General features: G+C 36.9%; 1 protein-coding gene across 3 annotated transcripts in view; it reads left to right on the forward strand.

The window, feature by feature from the left end:
- Window positions 1-8,800: 8,800 nt before the first annotated feature.
- The window catches only part of cntn3a.1 (contactin 3a, tandem duplicate 1), an 85,002-nt gene continuing 71,008 nt past the window's right edge, over window positions 8,801-22,794 (forward strand). For 2 of the 3 annotated variants that reach the window (XM_042004884.1, XM_042004886.1), the window contains exons 1-2: window positions 8,801-9,267; window positions 18,731-18,868. In XM_042004884.1, coding sequence (XP_041860818.1) covers window positions 18,814-18,868 — 55 coding nt within the window. In that variant the 5' untranslated portion in view covers window positions 8,801-9,267; window positions 18,731-18,813. Of the gene's footprint in view, window positions 9,268-15,858; window positions 15,905-18,730; window positions 18,869-22,794 lie in introns of those variants that run through there. The other variant, XM_042004885.1, reaches the window with a different exon arrangement.

Consider the following 22,794-nt stretch of genomic DNA (forward strand, 5'->3'; position numbering starts at 1 on the left):
TGAACTGTTCTGTTCATATATTATGGTGATGACTACTGAAATGAAAAACCAGTTCTAGCAAAAAATGTCTCATTCACTGTTTACCAGTACGGCAATGAAATCACATGGCAGTGAAAACTTTTTGAAACCATAAGGCCAAATGGTTTGCAAAGTTATAAGGTATGCATGTACCTTTTCACCCCTGTATGTAAAGTATGTTACCTGTTACTTGTGTTATTTTGCTTGTGTTATTGTGTTTTTCCCCTCTCTCTTATCTTTTCTTAAACATCACTGTGCACACAGGATTTTGGGGGGCAAAAAAGGACAAACTATGTTTTTAAGAATAGTTTAGGACTACATGTTTGGGGACCTTGTTAGTTAATGAATAAAACTACACAATTACATCAAAGTATTTGCTGTCCATCTCTGATAATGCCATAGTTGATGCATCAGGGCACTAAAAAAACATTTTGAGTGTATCTCAGAGAGGTCTGATAAAGCAGAAGTATTTGATTCTTTGGGTTGAGAACATGCATAATTCTTTCAACTCCAGGCTGTTTGATGGTTTTATTATTGTCTGCTCCAAACCCTTCAACATCTTATTGAGACCCTAATTTGGGCTTTTACATTTCTTGACAGTCTATTTCTTATTGCTGAGAAAAACCTTGGTAGATTTGTGATTGTGCTGAGGATCATTATCCTCTTGAAATACCCATTTCCAGTTTAAATGAATCTTTAACTCTAAATGGCTCAGATTTTCTTCTAGTGTTTGCTATGATGCAGTATTTAGTTGAATCAGTGACTGCAGGCTGTCTAGTCTTTGAAAACACAAACTATAAAATTCCCCACCCCCCTTGTTAAACAGTTGGTGAGAGGCTGCTCTGAAAAGATGTTTGTGGTCTGCACCAAACATATCTACTGTTATTCTGGCCAAACAATTATCTTCGTCTGTCCAAAAAGCTCTGGTCTTTGTCCATATGCTCACCGGCTAATTGTAGTTTTGTTTTGATCTTCTCGTGGACACCACTCGTGGCTTTTCCCTGCCTACGCTCCCATCCTGAACAAATGTTTTTATTTTCTTTTTTTGTTTTTCTGATTGTGCACACATCACCTTGACATTAAGAGCTGAAAAGGTTTACATTTACAACTTTGTTTCTGAAAGCCTGACAGAGAGCTTTTTTATGATAATTTATTTTGCCATTATAAAACAAGTAGCTAAGGAAACATCAGGTCATACTTGCTGGAAGTGTGAGTAAAAGGAGACCACCTATCACTCTGTTGGTATGAATGTAATCATTGGCACTAATCCTGAAATACTGACTAGAATTTTAATTTAATTGGAAGATTTGGTAAATGTAGGGAAGCAGGTATGATCTATATATGTATATATATATATATATATAGCTGCAGATTGTTTTAAAAGCACTGATTCAAAGAAGAAAAGGCCAACCATTTCCATGGGTTGTATTGACTTTACATGGACTAGTTTGTGCCCATACATTTCTAAATCAGTTAACCAAGAGTAGCAACAAAATCTGTTTTCATAAATTCATTAAAAAGCAGATTGAAAGAGTAAACTTATTAAAATTTCTGTTAAAATGACCTCATGACATTTGCAAAGGCAAAAATTGATTAATTTTTAAGTAGTCTGTATTGTAACCCCTATTCAGATAGACAACTACCTCCATTTCATGGTTCAAGAACTCAGCTTCTCAAAGTAAAAAGATGGATTGGCTCAAGGTTAAATGCTCCAGCAGCACAGTGATTAGTGTGCAGCAAGCAAAGGGTGGTGGTAAAAAGAGAAAGACTTTACCTCTTGATTTTCTGTGAGATATCCCCCACACAGACAATGGCCCTTGGAGTCACGAGTCAATACCACAGCCCTGAGGCGGTTTCAAAGTAACAGGACTAATTAGAAAATAATAGCATGTCCTCATTAAAGTATGTTTAAGTATTTGCATGGTATCTGGTGGGTTAGCTACATTGCTAAATTACTTAATTATAAAGGAGGTGAACTCTTGAGAGCTTCCAGTTAACTCAAGTGTGTTTTTCTGACATAAAAACAGGCAGACAGTCATATTTTGACATGTTTCTGTCACGGCTGAGTCCAGCCGTCTGAATAAGGTGGAAGCAGGACCCAAATAGCAGACGTGAAAACTGTAGAAACAGAACAAGCTTTATTGTTCACTGGAGTCTGAGCAGTCTCAACTGGGGAGGGTCTGGGGTTTCTGGATCTCTGGGAGGAGAATGATAAGTGGTAGTCCTTATCAGAAAAATATCCAACTATCCAATCTTAGTGGGTGGCTTACTGAATCCAGGTGGAAATCCTGAGTGGAGGGGAAGGTAGCTGCTGCAGTTCCTGAGCTGGAGGAGAGTGAGGCTAGCACGCAGGTAGGTGAAGGTGGCAAGCAAGTGACTAGTGCTAGGAGGGAGGAAAAAAGACAAAGCAGGGTCAGAATACTTGACTGGAAGCACAAGTAATACTGGTGGGGGCCTGATTTACCACTGAAACAGTGAGACAATCTGGCGAGGTCTGGTTGCTCTTGCAGTCCTCATAAAGGGAGGCTTGATGAGGGTAGATGGAAAACAGCTGACGAGGCAGGACCAGACTGGACTCCGCCCAAGGCTTCCTGAAACCTGCACAGCCCCTCCTAAAGCCCAGGATAAGGAAACACAAGCAGCAGAACCGTAACAGTTTCATCATGTTTTAAAGACATAAAAAAGAAAATACAAAAAAGTTTAAAATACACATTGCTTATTTGTTGTTTGTATAAATCATAAATCTTAACCAGTCATCACATAAGTTTTTCAACTGTCATTATATAAGGACAAGCAACTTTCTACTGTACAAAGATGTGCATTCATGTGTCTGTCTTTCTTGGAAAAATTAATGATGCAGTCTCCTCTTGCTTAAGGTACATTAAGCTCTTTACCAACCAAGAAATTTAAGTGAGGCCCTCACTTACTCAGTCTCATACAAATTATGTTCATATAAACTACATTAAAAAGCTATTATGCTATTATCAAGATGAGGAGGAAACATTAAGAGTATATTGAACGTAAAGACAATACCAACATGTTTCATTTTCATAATGAATGTATCTATAACCTGGTTACTATTAAATGATTTGGTTTTCCCTAGAGTCAGTTCAACATTACATGGTTTTAAAACTGGACTTATAGGTTTCTGAATTAAAGCAGCAGAACCACTGATATGTGTTTTTGCTCCAAATATTCATCTTTCCACATTAAAATCAATAAACATATTCTGATGTATAAAAGTAAGCGGAGTTCCTCTTTGATCAGGTCAAAGCATGTTGCATGCTAAGAAACTCAATCTGTGAAAAACCCTGTTTTCACCAACCACTCTGGGTTAGTGCATCTTTTTTTTTTTACGTTTCACAGGCAATAAAATGGGACAGGTGCCAGAATATCCAAGTTCCAACCCATTTTACTTTTTTGGGACCCTTCCATTGGGATTCCAGTCTTACTGATCCGACCCAAAAGGGCGGAGCGTGACACACTGCAATGCATTGATTAGTTGAAAAGGTCATAACTTCCTGCGTGACTTGGCACTATGAACAGTGACAGAGATCAGGGTTTATCTAACCAAACAATCCCGTATCCAACCTTGACCTGTTGGTGGAAACGGGGCTTTAGTTACACAATTCAATAAACTGGCTAGATTGAAAATTTTCAATAGACCTGCATATACTTTCAACTGTGTGCACAAACTGTGTGCAACTTACTTATATGAAGGCATGGGGCTACCAGTGTTTCTCAATCTTGATCCTCAGGACCCACTGCCCTGCATGTTTTAGATGTTTCCATACTTTAACACACTAAACTGAAATGAATGGCTCTCTAAAAGGCTTACAAAGAATCTGACAAGCAATTCAATTTATCTGAATCAGGTGTGCTGGAGTTAGAAACATCTAAAATATGCAGGGCAGGGGGTCCTTAGGTCCAGTGCTGAGAAACATTGGGCCACATCATGACACCTTTCATGTCTCAATTGTTTTTTGTTGCTACTGAATATAATGTTATTAGTTTTTATGAGCTACTGTGGATGTTCAGCCTGAAATGACTGGAAGAGAAGGGTGGAAATAAAATTGGAATACCCTAATTGCCAATTAGAAAAGTGCTTGAGACCTCCACATGATCATTTCTGGAAATATAAAAGTACTACCTCCCTCCAACAGCCATTTTCAGAGATAAAATATCTCCTGTTGAATTCTGTTTAGACCCTGGTTCCTGCTTTTGGAAATGGCGGGGACTGAGGAAAGGACTCTAAGTTGGAACTCTTTTTTTTGTGTCATTTAGTCTTTCGCTACATATTGTAGACAGACCTGTTTCACGTTGACAGTAAATTTAAACTGTGGAATGTAAACGTATGAGTTTTAACCTCCTCCACAGAGACACGTTTTATGTAAGCCATAAAACATGACTGAAAACTGTGCTTTTATTGCAATTGTTTGGGAATGATCATTTCTTTTTCTTGCCTGTTTTCCTCTTGGGAGGACAGAATCTGTCAATGTTCAGTTTACGACTTGTCACAAGAGAATTTTAAATACATGTTATGAAATGCCTAAATCATGTTAGAACTAAACTATAAAATCAACAATGATTGCCTGACAACTTCAGATTCTAAGGGTGTGCAGGTAAGCAGTGTGAAAACATATAGTGAACAAGGTTGTTCTGCTAAAGCAGAAAAAGTCAATGTCACATAGTCAGTCTTGGAGTCCTCACAACAGATACATGTTGTATACATGCTCCATGTTCCTCTTTTCAAAAGTAAACTCATGTGTTTTTCTGCATTGCAGAGCAGCTGATTGAGAAACTGACTGTCCTTTGTTTGATGCATGAATGATATCGTGCAAAGACAAGGGCAATGAAAAAACCCCGAAGTCAGTCACCACACACACAGGCTACCATTTTTGCCAGAAATAATGTGCTCACAAAAAGAATTAACCAGAAAAAAAACAAGAAACTATATATATATGTATATATATATATATATATATATATATATATATATATATATCCTCACAAAGACAATTTAAACAAGGATTTCACAAGGTGTATGTTCAATGAATAATAAATAAAACAAAAATAAAACAGGTGAGAGAGACTTACAAGATAATAAATGTGTCTAAACTACTGTCAAACATGTTGCATATTTTTTTATTTTGTTCATTTTTTAAGTAATTAAAATACAGCCCCTGCAGCAAAAGGGTCAGTTAGTGTGTCCTGGTAAGCTGAAATGTCATATGAGTAACACTGCAAGTCGTGTGCGTTATCACAATGTTTTGTTATTCACATCATTTTATGCCATGTAGCCCTAAGCAACGACAGCCTGTCCTGAACTTCTGCTGACAGTTGTCATTTTATACTCTGAAAAGACGTTTCACGTGGCAAGGCCTGAAATAGTGATAAAGCTACAAATGTTTTTGTGCCACCCACCATGACTTACTAATGCATTTTAGTAGGATGTCTGATTTGTGTCCAGCACTTTGTGTGTTCAGTGAAGGAGTGGGACTCTGCAACCAGTAGTACAGAAAAAGAATATTTTGATAGCAATAATAGTGTGTAATTATAATTGCAATGTGTTAAACAGCAATGAACCAGCTACTTCAAGCAAAAAGGAAATACTGACTGATTCCTCAGAAGCTATTTCAAATGAGTATATTCTAAAGTATCAGTGCTAAAGACAGGAGTTAAACTTTGTCCTTCCAACCCCCTCCAAACTCTAAATATGGAGGTTATATGCCTTTAAATATGATGCAAGTTATTTTGTGACCATTTCATGACATCCTGTGTTCAGTTTTTGTGTCCATTGAGTTACAATGTGTCTTGGGAGGCAAGCTAATATGCAGTTCAGCAAGCTATTCAAACAATCACATTTGTCATAGAGTCTTAAGTAGTTATATTTATGTTTATTTGTCTGGAACCATGCCAAGAACAATAATCTCATAAGAGAAGAGATTACCAGATTTACTGGCCACAAATTTTGTACTTGCTAGATATGAATGATGGTATATGGTAGCAACTTATCCTTTCATGAGTTAAAAGAACAGAGAAAAAACTATTATCATACCATGTGCAAAAGAAAGCCCCCCAAACGAAATTTTACTGGATATTTGCACAAGAATTTCAAACTGTAGCTAAAAGAATAGATCTGCAAGTAACATTATATTTAACTGTATAACATAAATGTGAGTGAAGATTTGTGTGATTAAATACAGCATTTGTTCAGACTTTTGCACCCAGAGAAGCGTGTGCTTATGTGACATATAGGTGGCTCTGGTGCTTGTCCTTGTGATTTATATGTGTTGACAAAATGCTTATTGCAGCATTTTATATACTGCTTCAAAACAAAAGTAATTTATGTTTTTAAATGTGCCATTCCAAGTGATAAAAAGTTCATTGTACATATGAATCATTGCTTGCTGTATCTCTTCCCTTGGAAAGTTCAAACAAGCAGAACGAAATGAGGTAAAATTTAGTGTTTTTTTTTTTTTTGGAAGGGATTGTTTGGTGAAATGATGACGAAAAAAATCCCCTCCAGTTTCACACGTTAAAGAATTCACGGAATATTTAAGCCTAGTAGCAAATGTTTGTGTTTAGGGTAGCTATACTATTAAGCATTCCTTGAAGCTTCGATGTGCCATTATTAGCTGTGTGCATGGATGGCTTAGGAATACTAAATGTTCATTGAATGGGATAATCCAAATATTTTTTTTTTTCCTTTTCGCCTTTCTCTTGCTTGGCAGGGCATTAATTAATTTCTTCTGTAATTATCACTCTACCATTGACTCAGACAGAAGTAGATTCGTTTAAATTCCACTCCACATTATGAGTGGATTATGAGCCAAAGGCATATAACAAGTTGTGACTGCTTAAACTTAATGAGCTTGCAGTTTATTGTGTGTTATGTAGACCAAGTAATGAAGAGAAACATGTGCACTGATGAAACTGTAATTCCAGAAAATTCTTATTCGTGCTTGTTTGTTTGCTTTTAGTGAATAAAAGCACAGATGCAGCATATAAGGATCACTTGCACCACTGTAATGCACATACAGTATGCATTTAGTGTAAAGGGCTGATGTTGCTGGTAAATTCCTACCAAAACCACTTTGAACGCAGCTGTGGTTACAGTGCAGAGAGTTGTGCTCTGTTTCCCTGAGTAATTATTTTTTTTTTTTTTTTTGTCTTTGCGTTTAACATTTGTGGCCTTGGACAGTAGCTCCATAAAAAATAATAATAAATAAATAATAGATAAATAAACAGGGTTACAAGTCTTTATTTTGCCTCGCAAGTTTAAAGTCATTGCAGATTCACTCAAGGACTGCATCTAAACTAATTTAAAATACTGATAATTTGACTAAATATTAATTCTATACAACTTTAAGCTTCTGCTGTGCATTGTGATTTCAATTAATTTCATTCAGTCAGTAAAGATAACTTGTACTTTGTAAAATAGAGAAAATGTGTTCTTCTGCTGAAAAGGTACCACTGACAACGTAAATGATAATTATCATATTTTATATGTTTTGGGGTTCTCATATTGTTATTGCTAGCTCTGCACTGCTAGCTTAATTGGGAGACTTTGAAAACAACCTCTACAAGTTTGTTGGCTTGTGCAGGGGAATCGCAACGGTAATTGATTCACTGAAAATGTTGGCATAGATCTACCAACCCTAACCCTCATTCAGTATGGTCACTTGGTCATCTGGGTTTCATATTGAAAGTTCCATGTCCAGATGATCCATCCTGACATTTGATCAAAAACTATTTGCTGAACAAGTTTTTCAAAGATCAAAAGAGATTAAAAATATTTGGTATTTATATGATAGTCAAGTGTGAAATAATATTAATATTGTAAGTGTATTAACACCGAAACACCTATTTCAATAAATGTCTTATTTTGTTCCTTTGGTTTTGCAACCTGTGAGTCTGAGATGTCAAAACAGAAAAACACACTAGGCCTGCATACTGTTTTAATGTCTTGAAAAGATAGCAAATTAAAATGTTTAGATTTAAATTAACAAATATGCCAGGAACAAATCACTACTTTGCATAAAACAGTTGGCCCAAATGTTGGCATGCTGTTTTATCATTTCAATTATTTGACGATTTTAAAGTCCAGATTGTGAAAGAACTGCATTGTAGGCCTACATGTAGACAGATATTCATATTTTGAAATATTTTGTGAGACTGGATTGTATAAGAATAATTATATAATAAAATAAAAGCAAAATAAGGGCTTAGATGCCCTAAATAAGGTTTGGAAAAATGATGTAGATTCACACCACAGAGCACATTGTATTAATGCATTAATCATAAGATAGGGATAAGGAAAAGGGGGAGTAACTAAACTAGCTTACCTAAAATTAAACTAAAGACGGACCTAATCAATGATTCGTTTAAATGAGAAATTATGGAAAGGGGTTTTTAGTTACTGGTTTCCTCGTGGATATTGTAAGGCTAAATAATTCAGAAAAATGGTAAGCCGTTAACTAATAAGCCAACTAACTTCTGGTATGCTTAAAAGTAAAGAGTGCTGTTTTTATAGCCTAAATCCAAATACCCAAATGCAAAAAAAAAAAAAAAAAAAAAAAAAAAAAACAACAACAACAACAAAACGTCAGTGCAGCATCTTGAGAACAGAATGATGTCTAAACTAGAACAGTGAGCTATCATTGTGGTAACATCACCAGTGTCATTTGGAGCAGAGCAAAATGTGGTATGATCTTTGTCCCGTGTGCGCCGCTGCTGCCGCGCGCACGCAGCCACTTATCACAGTCTGATCCTCATGAGCTGCGCTCTCGGGTTGAAGACTGATCTCAGTCAGACCACGAACGCTTTCTGCTTCTAAAATGAATGAATACCATTCATAGAGGAAAATGTAAACCGCCAGTAGCGCAACAGTCCTGCTCAGACACCACAGCTCCGGGATTGGTGTGGACAGGACTTCTGTGTAACTACGTGTCTATGTCGGAGACGTGAGAAGGAGCAGGCGAAGAGACTGGACGCTATTATTCGGACTCTAGATAAACTAACTGAGGATTGGGAGCGTGCCCAATACCAAGGGTGAAAAAGCAAGTGGCGAGTTTGGGGCCATTTGCACGACAGCTTCTTCTTCCGCACTTTTGAGGAGACGAACTTAACTGTCGCTCTGGACTCAACGCTGATGGGAGCTGTTGAGCTGAAGGAGTGAGGAGATGACAAACGTAACATGGACACACTAAAGGGATCAATAACAAACGTCGCAGGAGATGTAATCAGGTAAACAATTAACCTATTTTTTTCAGTTGTCCGAACATTCCTGCTTCAATTACTGCCTGTTGTAGGTACAACTTCCACTTATATAGCATCGCATTTAATTACGCTACACTAAAAACAGTCTCAAATCAATTACCGACACAAAAGCAGTCATGATTTGCTTTTTTAATTCGCTCTCAGAAGGTACAGCATAATGCAGCACATGCATGTTTCCTGTGCATTGTCTCTTGCATGTCAGAGTATTTTCTTTTTCCATTCCTACAAAGCCATGCGTCAATTAAATAGTCTGCTAAGGCTTTGAAATCTCGTGTTTTTTTTCTTCTCCTTTCTTTTTTAAGCTCCCAGCTGAATTTAACCGCAATTTCTCATTACCGATAATAATATTTTCTGCTCCCTCTAATTGCTATGACCATCCTTTAGAGCATGCAGCTTTTTCGTGAGAGGGCACAAATCCACCTACCAAGTCTTTCTCATTTAAAACCTCTGGCAAAACTCATTGTCGCCTGTGATCAACAGGGGATTGGATTCAATCCAGTCTCATCATCTCTCCCTTTCTTTATTTCACCCTGCTTGATTGGTGGCCCAAAGTCCTTTTGACTCTGCTGGAAGTAGTTATTCTCGTGGAATCAAGTGTCCATATGTTTGAGAGGAAGCTTATAATTTTGCAGTTAAGTCAATTGAGAGTGGCTCTTCTGTGACTAATCACTCCTTCCACTCGAAATGCTTTACAATTTGTGTCATGTTGCTAATCTGCTTGCAGATGTCTGTATTTTATTTTATGCTGACAAAGAAGCATCTGCATGTTACCAGGATTAAGAAAAAAAAAAAAAATATGACTTCCCTCAACTTAACACAACTCAGGAGTACTTGCATCACATACTTTTTGTATTGAGATGCTTGGAATGGTCCAGTTACTACACATCTCCGTGGGGAAGTGTGATCATGGATGGACATGTTTCTGATGGTGTCAGTGGCTCACAGAGGGAGGTGGAGGGTGAATGTGGAGTTCATAGCCCACATAAGGGAACCCAGGCTGCATGAGGACAAAATCTGTGACTGAGGATAGCTGATGCAGGAATAATAAGTACATTCTGTCAGGTGGGAGAAGAAGGTCTGAAATTCTGCTTTCTTAGCGGGTATCATGTGGTTTCTGTTTTAGTTTTGTGCCATTGCTGTTCATCCTTCTTTACATGTAGAAACACAAGGAAAGCAACACCTGTGGATCTTAAATCTGTGATTTTTTTTCCAGATATGTGTTATATATGTGTGTAACAGCAGCAATACTAAAACCAAATGAGGATGACATCATGCTCATTTATTGCTTAAATAATTAAGATTCAAACTGGCAGCATTAATTCTCATTGGATCAGAATGAAGGTGATTTATGATTTGTTAAACTACCTTGATGCATGGATACATACAGGATGCTGTTATGCTTGTGTGTGTGTGTGTCAGATTTGCACATCAGGCATTATAAGTAAAACAACACAAAATTGCTGCATGTGGAATACATTTTGTGAACTTAGTATACCGGAACTGAGAAATGTTAGACACTTACAAGCATGTGCAGTGAAGGACTACGCTTGTGACACATTTTCCCATTAGATTAGATTTAATGGAAATTGTATCCAAAGATTTGATTGGTATTGTATTTTAGTGTATTTTCATTGTTTGAGGTTTAACCACCTAACAAAAAAAAAAAAAAGCAAAAATCTGAAAAAGTATAGATTAGTAAGGTTTTCCTGTCTAAACTTTGACACAGTGTTGTAAATAACTTGCATAGTAAGTGTCCAAATTTACATATTAGGCTTACAATGTGAATGCAGGCAGGAAGAACCTCTCAGCATACTGAGTTGCACTTGTCACAGGGGAGATTGGGATGAGTGCTTTGGTGGAGCGCCCCTGGTGCAACTTGGAGAAATGAAGAAGCTGGCATGTGTTATGTCATGCCTGCGGCTTGTGTACTTAGATCAAAACACTATTAGTCTCTTTGTCTTGTGCCACTATTTGAGGTAGACTCTTGGCTAGGGAATATGTTGGCACCGCCAACTGACTCCCATGGTGTTCCATTTGTGAGGAAGAGAAAAAAAATGCCTTGGCAAATTAAAGCTTCATCTCAAGAAAGTTTGAAGTTTATGCATTGTACGTGCATAGATTCTTGAAGAGAAAGAGAGGGAGTTAGAGCTGTCAACATTTGTCTAAAGTTTTTTTAGATTTTATGTAGAAAATTGCACAGGAAATCACGCCATCTTACTCAAATGTATGAAAACATAACTTGGTTTTAAGGGAGAATGTAGAGGTTTCTCAATAAAGGCTGAATCATATACCAAACTTATAATAGGACTATGTGTTGCATGGCAAGAAACTGTCTTGCATAATTAAGTATTTAAAAAAAGACAAATGGCACTGAAAATGTGCACTACCCAGAGGAAAAATGCCATCACATGCCTGTTTTTACTTGCTAATCATAGCATGCACACATTTAGCATAACATTAAATTGTCACAAAAGTGATATTGCACAACAATTACACGTAAAAAAAATAAAAAAATTACAAAATACATTACATTACAGACTGTAGCCCCAGATAACTAATCTTCAGCCCCATAAGACCCAATATTATCCAGGGACTTTTCATTTAAATTGGTTGTCACTTGTAGTTGGTTAGAGTGATGTCTTAATATACTACACTTAGCTTAAATTCAATATAGGTATGATTACAAGCTGCCATAATATCACAAGAATGCTGCCCAACGTAAACAAATTTAGAGTAAAACATTTACTTCTCACATTTGCATGAACTTAGAGCATGTGAGCTACCAGTCAAAAGTTTGGACACAGTTACTTATTGAATTTAATGGGAAAGCGTGTCCAAACATTTGGCTGGTACTGTACTTATTAGAAGATATAATGTGAAGGTAAAAGAAAAAAAAAATGGCTAAACAGCACTTTAGAGACTGTACAAACATGTGTCACTCAAAAAACTGAGGCATGAATGCCTCCTTAGATATGGTCAACACATATTACCAAAATATTGAACATTTAGCATCAAAGAGCCTATGAATGTGTAATCCATATGTTACAATTAGGATTTCAGTATTGCCGTCACTCATCTAAATCTTTGATGCATGTGTGCAATGGATCAAAGTGTAGAGGATTAGGAAGAAACTTCACATTTCCTACTGCTAGTCTCAACTCAAGCATCCACAGAAAATAAATTTTAAATGACCGAAGGCGCTCGGAGCTGTGAGATGAGCCACATGTGCAGGAAAACACTGATCCAGCTGGTGTCTGCAGATCAAGTGAAGTCACAGCTCAGGTGATTAAAGATGCAGCATTGTATGCTATTTTTCCTGGTCTTGTCTTGTTCCTGCAGAGTGTGGAAGTCTGGGTTCATTCATGATTCAGAGCTTGTGGGGTGGGTATAAGTGTGTGGGATGCTCATGCGTTTTGGTGTGAATTTTATCTTCATCTGAACTCTTCAATGATAGGGACCCGGAGAACCCTTCTATTAATACATTTTTGAGGCCTGAAAAATTGATGGCAGCTGAAAGATGGGGTGTAGTGGAGAGGGTCGAATCAGCTGCCATCACTGTCAGCTTATGTGCCTGACTGAACTACAATCTGTGGTTTATCAACTTCAGCTGGTGCTGTCAGAGGGAAAAAATGACAAAAGGTATCACTCTGACAACAGTGAAATTTAGAGGAGTGCTTTGTCTCCAGCAGACTGTACTTTCTTTAAAAGCAGCTGCATGTCCTTAAAAGTCAAATGAAATGAAATATTCACTTTTACATCCATATACACTTGAGCTTGTCATACAAGCCAATGATTTGCTTAGATCATTTAATCTATTATTAGATTAGCTGATGAACAGAAAATATAAACAGGTCCTGATTTTAAAGCTAAATTGCAAAACAACGAATGACTGTGACTTCTCAAATGTGAATTTTAGGTCCTGTTTTTAATCTTATGTGTAAATGTTTCGTAAAACACTACTCTCAGTTTTATGAAATTGTATTTTGAATTTCTCACTGATTTGTAATGTGTGGTAGATTCTGCTTTTAAATAAATGCTTTAAAAAAGTGAAAACACTAGTTAGTTCAGGCCCTAGAGTGATATATATTTCTGACATATACAGAACACTCTACAATAATCAAAGAAAGAAATGTCAGAAAATCATGACAAATGCACATCAGCCTGAAGTCCTAAAGCAAAGCTTTGCTAGTGCTTATTTTATGTAACAAACACTAAAATATTGAATATATTCCATTCGTTGTAACTCAGAAAACAGCTGGAAACTTTACATTTTGTTTACTTGATACATAATTTAATTGATTTTTAAAAGTGATACTCATTAATCTTTAAAAGAAACTTACACAGTAGTAAAGTTGTCACTTAAAACAGCCCATAAGCTTTTCTCAGGTCATACTGGTCTTTGGGTTTTCTTGAATAAGTTGCTGTAGTGTACATAGCTCCACAGTCTGGTGTCAGTTTTTGTCAGAAAAACATGATTTTAGCTCCTGACCTTTAACACCCCCCCTCAAGAAAGACTGATTGGTCAGAAGTGGCTGAGTTGAGGCATGCCAGACTAGCAGCTGCACAGGCATCACACATATGTGTGTCATAGTGACAGTGCTAAGTTTACTTATAACAAAGCTGGTACAACTTATATTAATTTACATTTAAATTTCCTTTGAAAACACTTTTCAGTTTGACGTGATAGCCAACTTCTGCTGTAACTATGAAAATGTTTTGGTTGGCCAATCAGATGTGCAGAACAACTAAGTGTCATGAGCTGACCAGTTTGGGGAACAGACGAAGTCAAAATGCCAAGTCAGCAATAGTGAAGAAGTGTTAGAAAATAAATAAATACATAAATAAACACAGCCAGTGTCACGGAAGACTGAGGAAGTTGACGGAATAAAGAAACAAAGCTAATATTTATATTTTATATTTTACAAAAAGGACAGCCCCATGGTGGAGCAAGTCAGAGATGCAAGTAAAACAATTGGTAGTATATACAGCCCTGCAATGAGAACAGGTTGATACACAGGGGTCAACTTTAGTCTGACCTGGAACATGTCACTGCTTCCTGGTTCCACAGAACCAGAAGAAGAAGACATGTAGAACTGTTGTAATTTGCTTTTCCGAAACCAATTTCTGTTAAAGAAAAGAAAGACAGAATTTCTTCTTCTTTCCTCTGGCTTAATTTAACATCTAAGAATACGATACCACCAACAAAAACTAACGTCTCCAAATTTGGAGAGATTACATGTGCAATTTCCACATATGGTAAACATCTGGAAATTATTATTATTATTATTTTTTATTTACACCTTTTGATGTGTCACATTATTTTTACAGGACAAAATGTTTTCTCATCAGAAAAAGAGCTAAGCTGATGTTCCTATTTACAAAACATTTTTTATATTTATGTGAGAAAAAAACTCATAATTTGAAGGACACAAGCACATTCAGCACCTTTTATTAGGATGACTGGATGTCCTCTTTTACCTGGACATGTCCTCTTCAAAATCGTATGGGGGTTTTGCCCTAACCTGGCAAAATCCTGGATGATATAACCAAATTTCAGATATGTTGACATCGGATTTGTGTTGCACTTCACTCCCCACACTGGTTTATCATTATACACTCTCAGACTGGTTGTCGTGTCACAAGAACAACAGGAGAGGGAGCGAGAGAAGGTGTCCGCAGCTTAGCAACGATTAAAGGGTTTGTGCTAAACTGCAGACAGAGTGTGGGTGTGGAACCATCTTAAAGTTAGCACCAATGACTGCTCATCAGCACGAGGGTCAGTTAGCAGTTTAACGTCTTGAAACCATGATCCACTGCCAGATGATTGATCCAGTGCAGTTTTTCTTCTGCCCCAAGTTCTCACATTTAAATTGTGTGTCCAAACACTTTGGCTTCTCCGTGTTTCTTCACCGTTTCTCCTGAGAGAAATTGTTTGTGGAAAGGTTTCTGGATGGGCAGATAAAGACTTATATAGTTAGTTGACACAGATTTAATTCGAAATTGATTGTTTTACTAATGTTACAGAGGTAAATAGGATTTAACTTTTACTATAACATTACATTATATTTCTAAAAATTAGCAGCAGCACTGCTTTTCAAACAGTGTTTCTGTTATTCTGAAGTGTCCAATCTTCAATGGAGCTACTTAAAAAAAAACAAAAAAAAAACAGTAACTATTTCTGTCTGCCATATAGTTCAGAAATACCCTCAGTTTAATCTATGCACAAAAGCATGGAATGGGTTTGTAGGTTATTAGAAACTCTTTGTTCATCATTCATAGAAAATCAGAATCATCAGTTCAAACTGCTGACAATAATAAAAAAACAAATTCTGCAAAGAAAACTATTCAAAGGATGTATATATCTCCTATCTTCTCAGCTGTTTTGCAATCTAAATATTCACATCTCCCAGCAAAGCTAGTGTATGTCAAAGTATTCAAATTAGCAGGTAAAACATGTCTTTCGGAAACTGACTTGTTCTGTCATTTTTTAAGCTGAAATATCTGTTTAATTAATGAAAATGAGTTATTCATCATAATGCTTTTCCATCACAGGGTCGGCAGCAGTGAAATCATTACCCAGAAGGAGTGAAAACATATGTGTACAGTACAGTACGTCATTTATTGCATTCATTCTCTGTTTCATTCAACATTTATACTATCTGGATTTGTAAAATCTTCTTTTTTTTTTTTTTGCTGTTACATTTAAATGCAGCTGAGTTTGTGTAGATTGGGGCAGGAAGTGCTGCAGCCAGGACTGCCATTTCAACCTTGATCATATTCCATTTTTAAAAACCATTGGCTCTTTCAGAAACATGAAAGAGGTTGGAACTTGAAAGGCGAAGTTTGAAAGCTTTTTCCTATCATTAACTTTCATCTCATACAGCAAACAAATGAGAGAATCAATTTGTGATGAAAGAAGTCATTGGTCTTGTCACTACCACTTAAGGCCACAAGGGTAATTAATTTGTATTGAGTAGGAAGTCTTATACTGACGTGGACACTCCCTGACTCCCCTAGCCATCATCTTAGTGCTGAGCTTGTGTGGATCAAAAGGATTTTCCTTTATCCTTCCCCACCAACTCTGTTGTCTGATGTGTTTTGTCTCAGGGCTAGCAGAATAATAGAGATCAAGGGATTGCTGTTAGAGGCCAACATATACCAGCTTTTATGAATGAGGGGTCTTTGAATTTCACACATCCTAGCAGAGATCACTTGCGTTGCTGTCAAGGCTGGCTATATTAATATTAGATAACCGGGCGGTAAAACATTTGCAAGGCTGACTAAACAATCACTTTAGGAGTTTTTTTGTTTTTTTTTCTTTCACCAGTGTGAAAAAAACACTGCACAAACAGGTCAATCTGCAGCCTAAGATGTCACACACTTTAACAGTCGAAACACGATCAGTATTTTTAATTACTATGTGTAATAATGTTAGACACCATACAAGCATTGACTTAACTTTCCATGTTTGCAGTCAGAAAATAATGCTTAGCCTTATTTTTAAGGCTATTAATTTTCTGTGGAGTAATTTATTCTCAGAGCAATTATTCCCCTCAAAGGCAGCGCGATCTAAAAATATCCAGAAGCACAAGACATGATTTGAAGGATTTTATGTTTTCTTGTTAAAAGCCAACAGTTACTCATGACATTTGCATCCTAGTTTTGCAAAATAAGTTGGAATACTAAGGTGCCACTCAACCTAATCTCAATAATGAGATTTAAAGGGAAAAAGTGTTGACTTTAATATTGTGGTACATGCAGGAGGAAGAGTAATGTAGACAAGCGTATCGGGGATGTGGCTGATGTATCCATATAAGCTTCCTTATGCTTGATCATGCCCTACAGTGATGCACAAATAGGATGCATGTCTACAACTGCAAAAGTATGAAAATGTAATCTTTGACTTGTCTGTGTTTTGGGGATTTTAACTTGACAAACTATACAGTGTATTCCTATTAATTTCTTCTTCTCATTTATTTCTTCATGCTGCTGGTGTGTAGAGAAAACTGGACTATTAGTCACTTAAATGTACCGGGGGGGGGGGGGGGGGGGGGGGGGGGGGGGGGGGGTCAGCTTGAGTAAAGACAATGGCTAATTTCTCTCTTTTATCGTGTTTCACTCTTTAGCCAGCCTCCCATAAGCAAATACTTACCTGCTGCATTATCAGAAAGACTCCATAAAAAGGCTGTTAGCATTTTATTATTTAGCCAAATAATTAAACAAATTGAAAAAGAAAGCACATTTGTTTATTTTAAAACATTTTTGGGGACCAAGTTTGGTTCATAGCAGAGATGAATTACAGTTTAGTGCTTGAGAAAATCAATTGTGAGTCTCCCGGGGGACAGAAAATGGGCTTGAAATGTATACAGTCAGCTCTTTATGTCAGAAATACACAATCCCTCCAGCTCAGATGAAATCTAGGATCCAGGACAGTCCTTTATTACATGTTAGGGACATGTCTGACAACCAGCCTGTGTTTTCTTTTGTCTCAGCAGGTTTGAGCATCAGCAAGCAACCCCATTATGTTACAGGCATGATCCCTATTATGCAATATTAAGTGCACTAAAGCTAACTGTGTAGCGGTGGAAGTGTTCACAGGATGCAAAGTGCATTGAAGAGTTGATAGTAAATTTCATCAAGACCTGTTGCATAAAGATTAAATCAGTTACCAACGTTTTTTGGGTCGTCAGAATAATAATGACATTCATTTTATGTCACTGGCTTGCACCTTAACATTCCTCTTATGTTAGTTTTCTGTTACCATTTCTTATGTTAATGGGTCGGTTTTGACCCGTGTCTTAAATCAGCTTTAAAATACAAAAAAATTTATTTTTTATCTCTTGTGTCTTCTGGATGATACTCCACATTGTCTTCTTCAGAAAGCCACTCATCCATATTGCTTTGTTGCTCATTTTTCAACAAAAATATTATCCAACCTCAGCTCACTGAAAATGTTCTTCTCATTTTTGCATGCTGCAAATTAGAGATGTGCACTCTGCAAGTCACCAGTTCTTCACTGAAAGCTGTACATGTCCATCTTTCTTTGTTTTGCTTTTGTGCAGGTATATTAGAAAACAATGCAAAAACAGAATCCTCTAGGTGGCAAATGACAGGGAGAGGAGCTGGCTATCAATGTACTGGATGACAGTACACTTACGATTTTAGTTTTATAATCTACATTATTTTTACACCTGGGTCAAAACAAACCCTAACAACACAAAGGTTATAATTTCAACAAGCGTGTTTTAAAATTCAGATATTTTTTTTTTTTTTTTTAATTAAATAGAGGTTCCTGACAAAGTCTAAAAGCCTCAGCGCAGTAGAGGTGCTGACCCTAACACAAGAGGAAGGTTAAATGTCTACTGTTTTAGTGAAGCTGAATGCTCCAGTTCTGAATTTTTTATGCTTCCTTCCTCCTTTTTGTTTATAGAAAAACGGTGAAACTGCTGGAAAAGACAAATCCAAAATTCTACACACCTGTGACTGAGCCTGTACTGACCAAAGACCGCTAAGATGGAGTTGCTATGGAAACTCATAATGTTGCTGTCATTGGTAGAGCATCTGTCAGGTAAGCCTCCAAAACATTTGCTTTTTAAATTATTGCGTGAAGCTTATGAATTCCTTTTGTAATGACATCTTGGCCTTTGGGTGCACTGGTGCACTTAAAAATCAAATGAAAAATAAAAAGTTTTATGTATAACAGCACCCAATTTCACAACGGTTAGTAATGGTTCACAGTGTTCTCTTTAAATTACTGGCTCAAGGCAGAAATTTCTATTTCTTTAAGTTGTGCAAAGTAAGTACCTCTGTTTTCGAGGCAAGTATGCGATTGGAAAGGAATGAGGTAGGTTTCCAACTGTCTGGCAGTTTAACATGCACTCATTCATTTTAAAGAGCGTCTTGATTGTTTCCTAATTGAGATTCTGCTGGTAGCGGTACAGAAATGTTGCCATTGATCTTGCTTTTAATGAGAGACCTAATTTTCCTCCCTTAGAAACTGTTCAGGGTCAAATTCAAGTTCTGTTCAGAATGTCACATTCTGAAGCTGAGAATAAGATGAATAAGTGCTTTGTTCCACAAGCACAGTATCTTCAGAAGTGAGTAATCTTTCATGTTGCCTTTCTCAAAATCAGCAGCCCCTCCTCACAGCTAGGATGGAAAATAATTAGCGAGTGTGTGGGCCTGCGACTGTCACTGTATGTATCCATTTGTGCAAATACTTTCTCTTTTTTAAAGTACAACAGTGTGTCGGCACCTAAATTTGCATACATGCCAATTAGCACCACTTATCACTAAATCCGCACACATCAGTGGATGCCTAATGAGGCTTTCCTCAGGGAACTGTGACTCACTATTGAATCACAATCTACACCGTAATTCTGGATCACATATTTTGTCCTAGCGTTTAGTTAAATACACAGATGTGCAGATGTCTTTGACATTCTTCAAAATCAACCTTACATGAGCGTTTTATTTAAGGAAAGCTGCAGCTATGGGTTATTTAAATCTGTCTGTTCAGCCACAAAATTCACTAATGTCATCACGAGCAGCCAAAACTACTTCATAGTTATCTATTTAAAGTCATTTAGTGCTTGACAATGGAGCAGAGGGCAAATCTTTTCTGAAAAAACATTGTGTTGCACAGCACTTGCCTCACCTCCTGAGGCTGATACTCACAGCTGAAACACAGAGTAACTGAGCATTAATATTCACAATACATTATATGTGCTCTGCTTACAAGATAAGGATAGTGCAATATAACAGTAGAGGTCTACAGCCTCTATGTCCTAGAAAAAAACATGGTAAGCTTTAAATATGCAGACCTGCAATGCTGAGTAGAGAATGTACAGTATGAGTGTGTTAGATGATTATTTCCTTGTAGGTTATTTATCTGGACTCTGAGGTGCTGCATTTTTTTTTCTTTTCCAAACAGTAGCCATTGGCTGTGTGGGAGAGTGCTAGTATTGAGGGGAAGTCATTCCCAAAGAGAGTTCATGTGAAGTTAACCACCTACTCTCCTCTTTCTCTCTGAGGGCCTGAACAGCCTGAGGCAGAGGCGTGTAGTAAATGTGTGAATGAGTGAGTAGAGCAAGAGAAGAAAAAAGGAAGGGATGGATGCTGTTTAAGCTAACTTTTATCAAACTGGTAAAATGGCTTTGTCTAAAAGTTATTATTATTATTATTATTATTATTATAGTAGTAGTAGTAGTAGCAATAGTAGTAGTATTGGGTATCCCTATTAGCTACAGCTCATAGCTGCTGCTATTCTTCCTGGGATCCAACCCATTCACAAATATTACACTAGTAATGTAATGTATGACCAAAAAAAATAGCTGGAAACACACACACACACACACACACACACACACACACACACACACACACACACACACACACACACACACTCACAGACACAGACACAGACACAGAGAAAAGAAATACTATAAAAATTTACGTCAGTATAAATTAGTTGTCCAAAACTAACAAAAAGAAAAACTCAAAATTAAATAATTTCATCACCTCATTTACATTTTATAGCAGCCAAAAACTCACATTGTGGATAACCAATGTGAATCGGGATCTGTAAGTATTACTCTTAAAATAAATAAATAAATCCTTGTCCTTAAATGCCTAGCCAAAGATGGTCACTTTGATCAAGGATAAAAAACTGCCTTTTAAAACAAATTTTATTTATGCCTCTACTTATTCCCAACCAAGTGCATTGGTATTATCATCACAGACTAAAAGGCGTGCTTTTACCGCGCTCTGTATCCTCGTGTACGAGTCCCAGAGATGAGCAGAATTTCTAATATTGACTTAAATCACTGATTCATCAGAACATGGCAAAGCCCTTTAGGATTCCTTTAGAAGGATTTTATTTAAACTCTGAAGTTATGGAAATGTTAAAACATGGACCATTTCTCTGTGAATATCGCTCCCATAGCTGGTTACTTTTTTCTTTCAACAAGGACAGAAGAATGCTCTGATTTAAACGTATTTGCATTTACACTAGTGCTGATTAAAGATCTGTAATAATTCATTAGTGCTGTGTATTGTTTTATGTAAATATGGTCCAATACTTTAAATTAAACAGTAAATTAGCATACTTGCCAGGAAAATTAAACAATTTATAAATTTTGGGGTTTGATGCATGTTATGTTTGTGTGCATGAGTGCATGTGTGTGTGAGAGAGTGAGGTTATGATCAGTAACAGTATGCCAAACTATACTATGCACTTATTATAAAAGTATGATACAACAGTAGAAGAATCCATCTGCTAATCTGGCCTTTCCTGCAATTACTCTTCACTTGTTAAACAGATTTGACACTGCAGGCAGCTAAAAGTAACAAGAATAAAATGAATTCATTTAATTAGCTATTCCCATTTATGGAACTGGATCTGTTTCCCTAGTGACCATAGTATTGAATACCGTGCACACAAGAGGTTATTGCAGATCTTATGTAATATTTACAAAAAATATGGCGACTTTCTGTCACTGTTTTTCTTTGACATGTTTAATTATTATGATGCACTTTTTAAAGCAAGCCACACAAATATTTCAAGCACTAAGATGAGATATGATAAAGCCTATATGTTCCTGGAACGACCAAGGCCCTCCATCTGCTCTGGTGTCACTGTTTGCCACTCCTGAATGAGATCCTGTAAAGGTGTACCTTATCAGTCTGGACAGAGGGGAAAGATGCTTTAAAGAGCAAGATTGTTTTTTTGTTGTTTTTTTTTTTTTTTTTTTTTTTCTTGCATAAAACCCCTTAGCTAAAATGAATGGATTTGGGGTCTTGCAAATAGCCAATACTTCCCCCACAGCTTCATGTGCCTGTTTATTCATGCTGAGGTAAGCTGGAGGAATTCATTTGCTGTCAGCTAGTATTGAATTTGAGATTAGTTTTTATTTCTGCCTCTAAAACAGCTCCCTCTGCCTTCCACTTGCTTCAGTGCTGAGTCTTGTGTTGTCAAAGGTGCCTCAGAAAGCATACACATATCACCATCTGGCAGCTGGGGACAGATATTAGCAGAGGCAGCCTTTTTTTTCTCTTTTTTGAACGCCCTCTCATAATGACCTCCATTTCTGGCCTGTGGCATTGTGTAGTCTACTAACTGTTAGGTTTACAGATCAGTCCGCTTCCCTTACTTTTTTTTTATATCCTCTTGGTTTCTTGGACCTGTCATCAAATTTCGGCATTAATTCTTTATCTATAGTTAACTTTCTGTTCCTTCCCAGCAATTCCAAACTGGCCAGTACATCACCAGCCACCCCAGTAAGGGCTGTATCAAGTTCAAAATATTTATTGTGTTCTATAGTGACATAATAGAAGTATTCTATCGGCACTGTTAGTGATAAGTATAGGGTAGAGTCTATTTGATTCCTAAGGTGACAACAACATGTAAGATAGGGGGGACTCAACTATCATAACTATGACTATTCCAATCTAAAGAAAGTCAAACATGTTGTGTGTGATGCTGGTGGCCCAATG

Source organism: Melanotaenia boesemani, chromosome 13 (assembly GCF_017639745.1).
Source record: "Melanotaenia boesemani isolate fMelBoe1 chromosome 13, fMelBoe1.pri, whole genome shotgun sequence".
Taxonomy (NCBI): Eukaryota; Metazoa; Chordata; class Actinopteri; order Atheriniformes; family Melanotaeniidae; genus Melanotaenia; species Melanotaenia boesemani.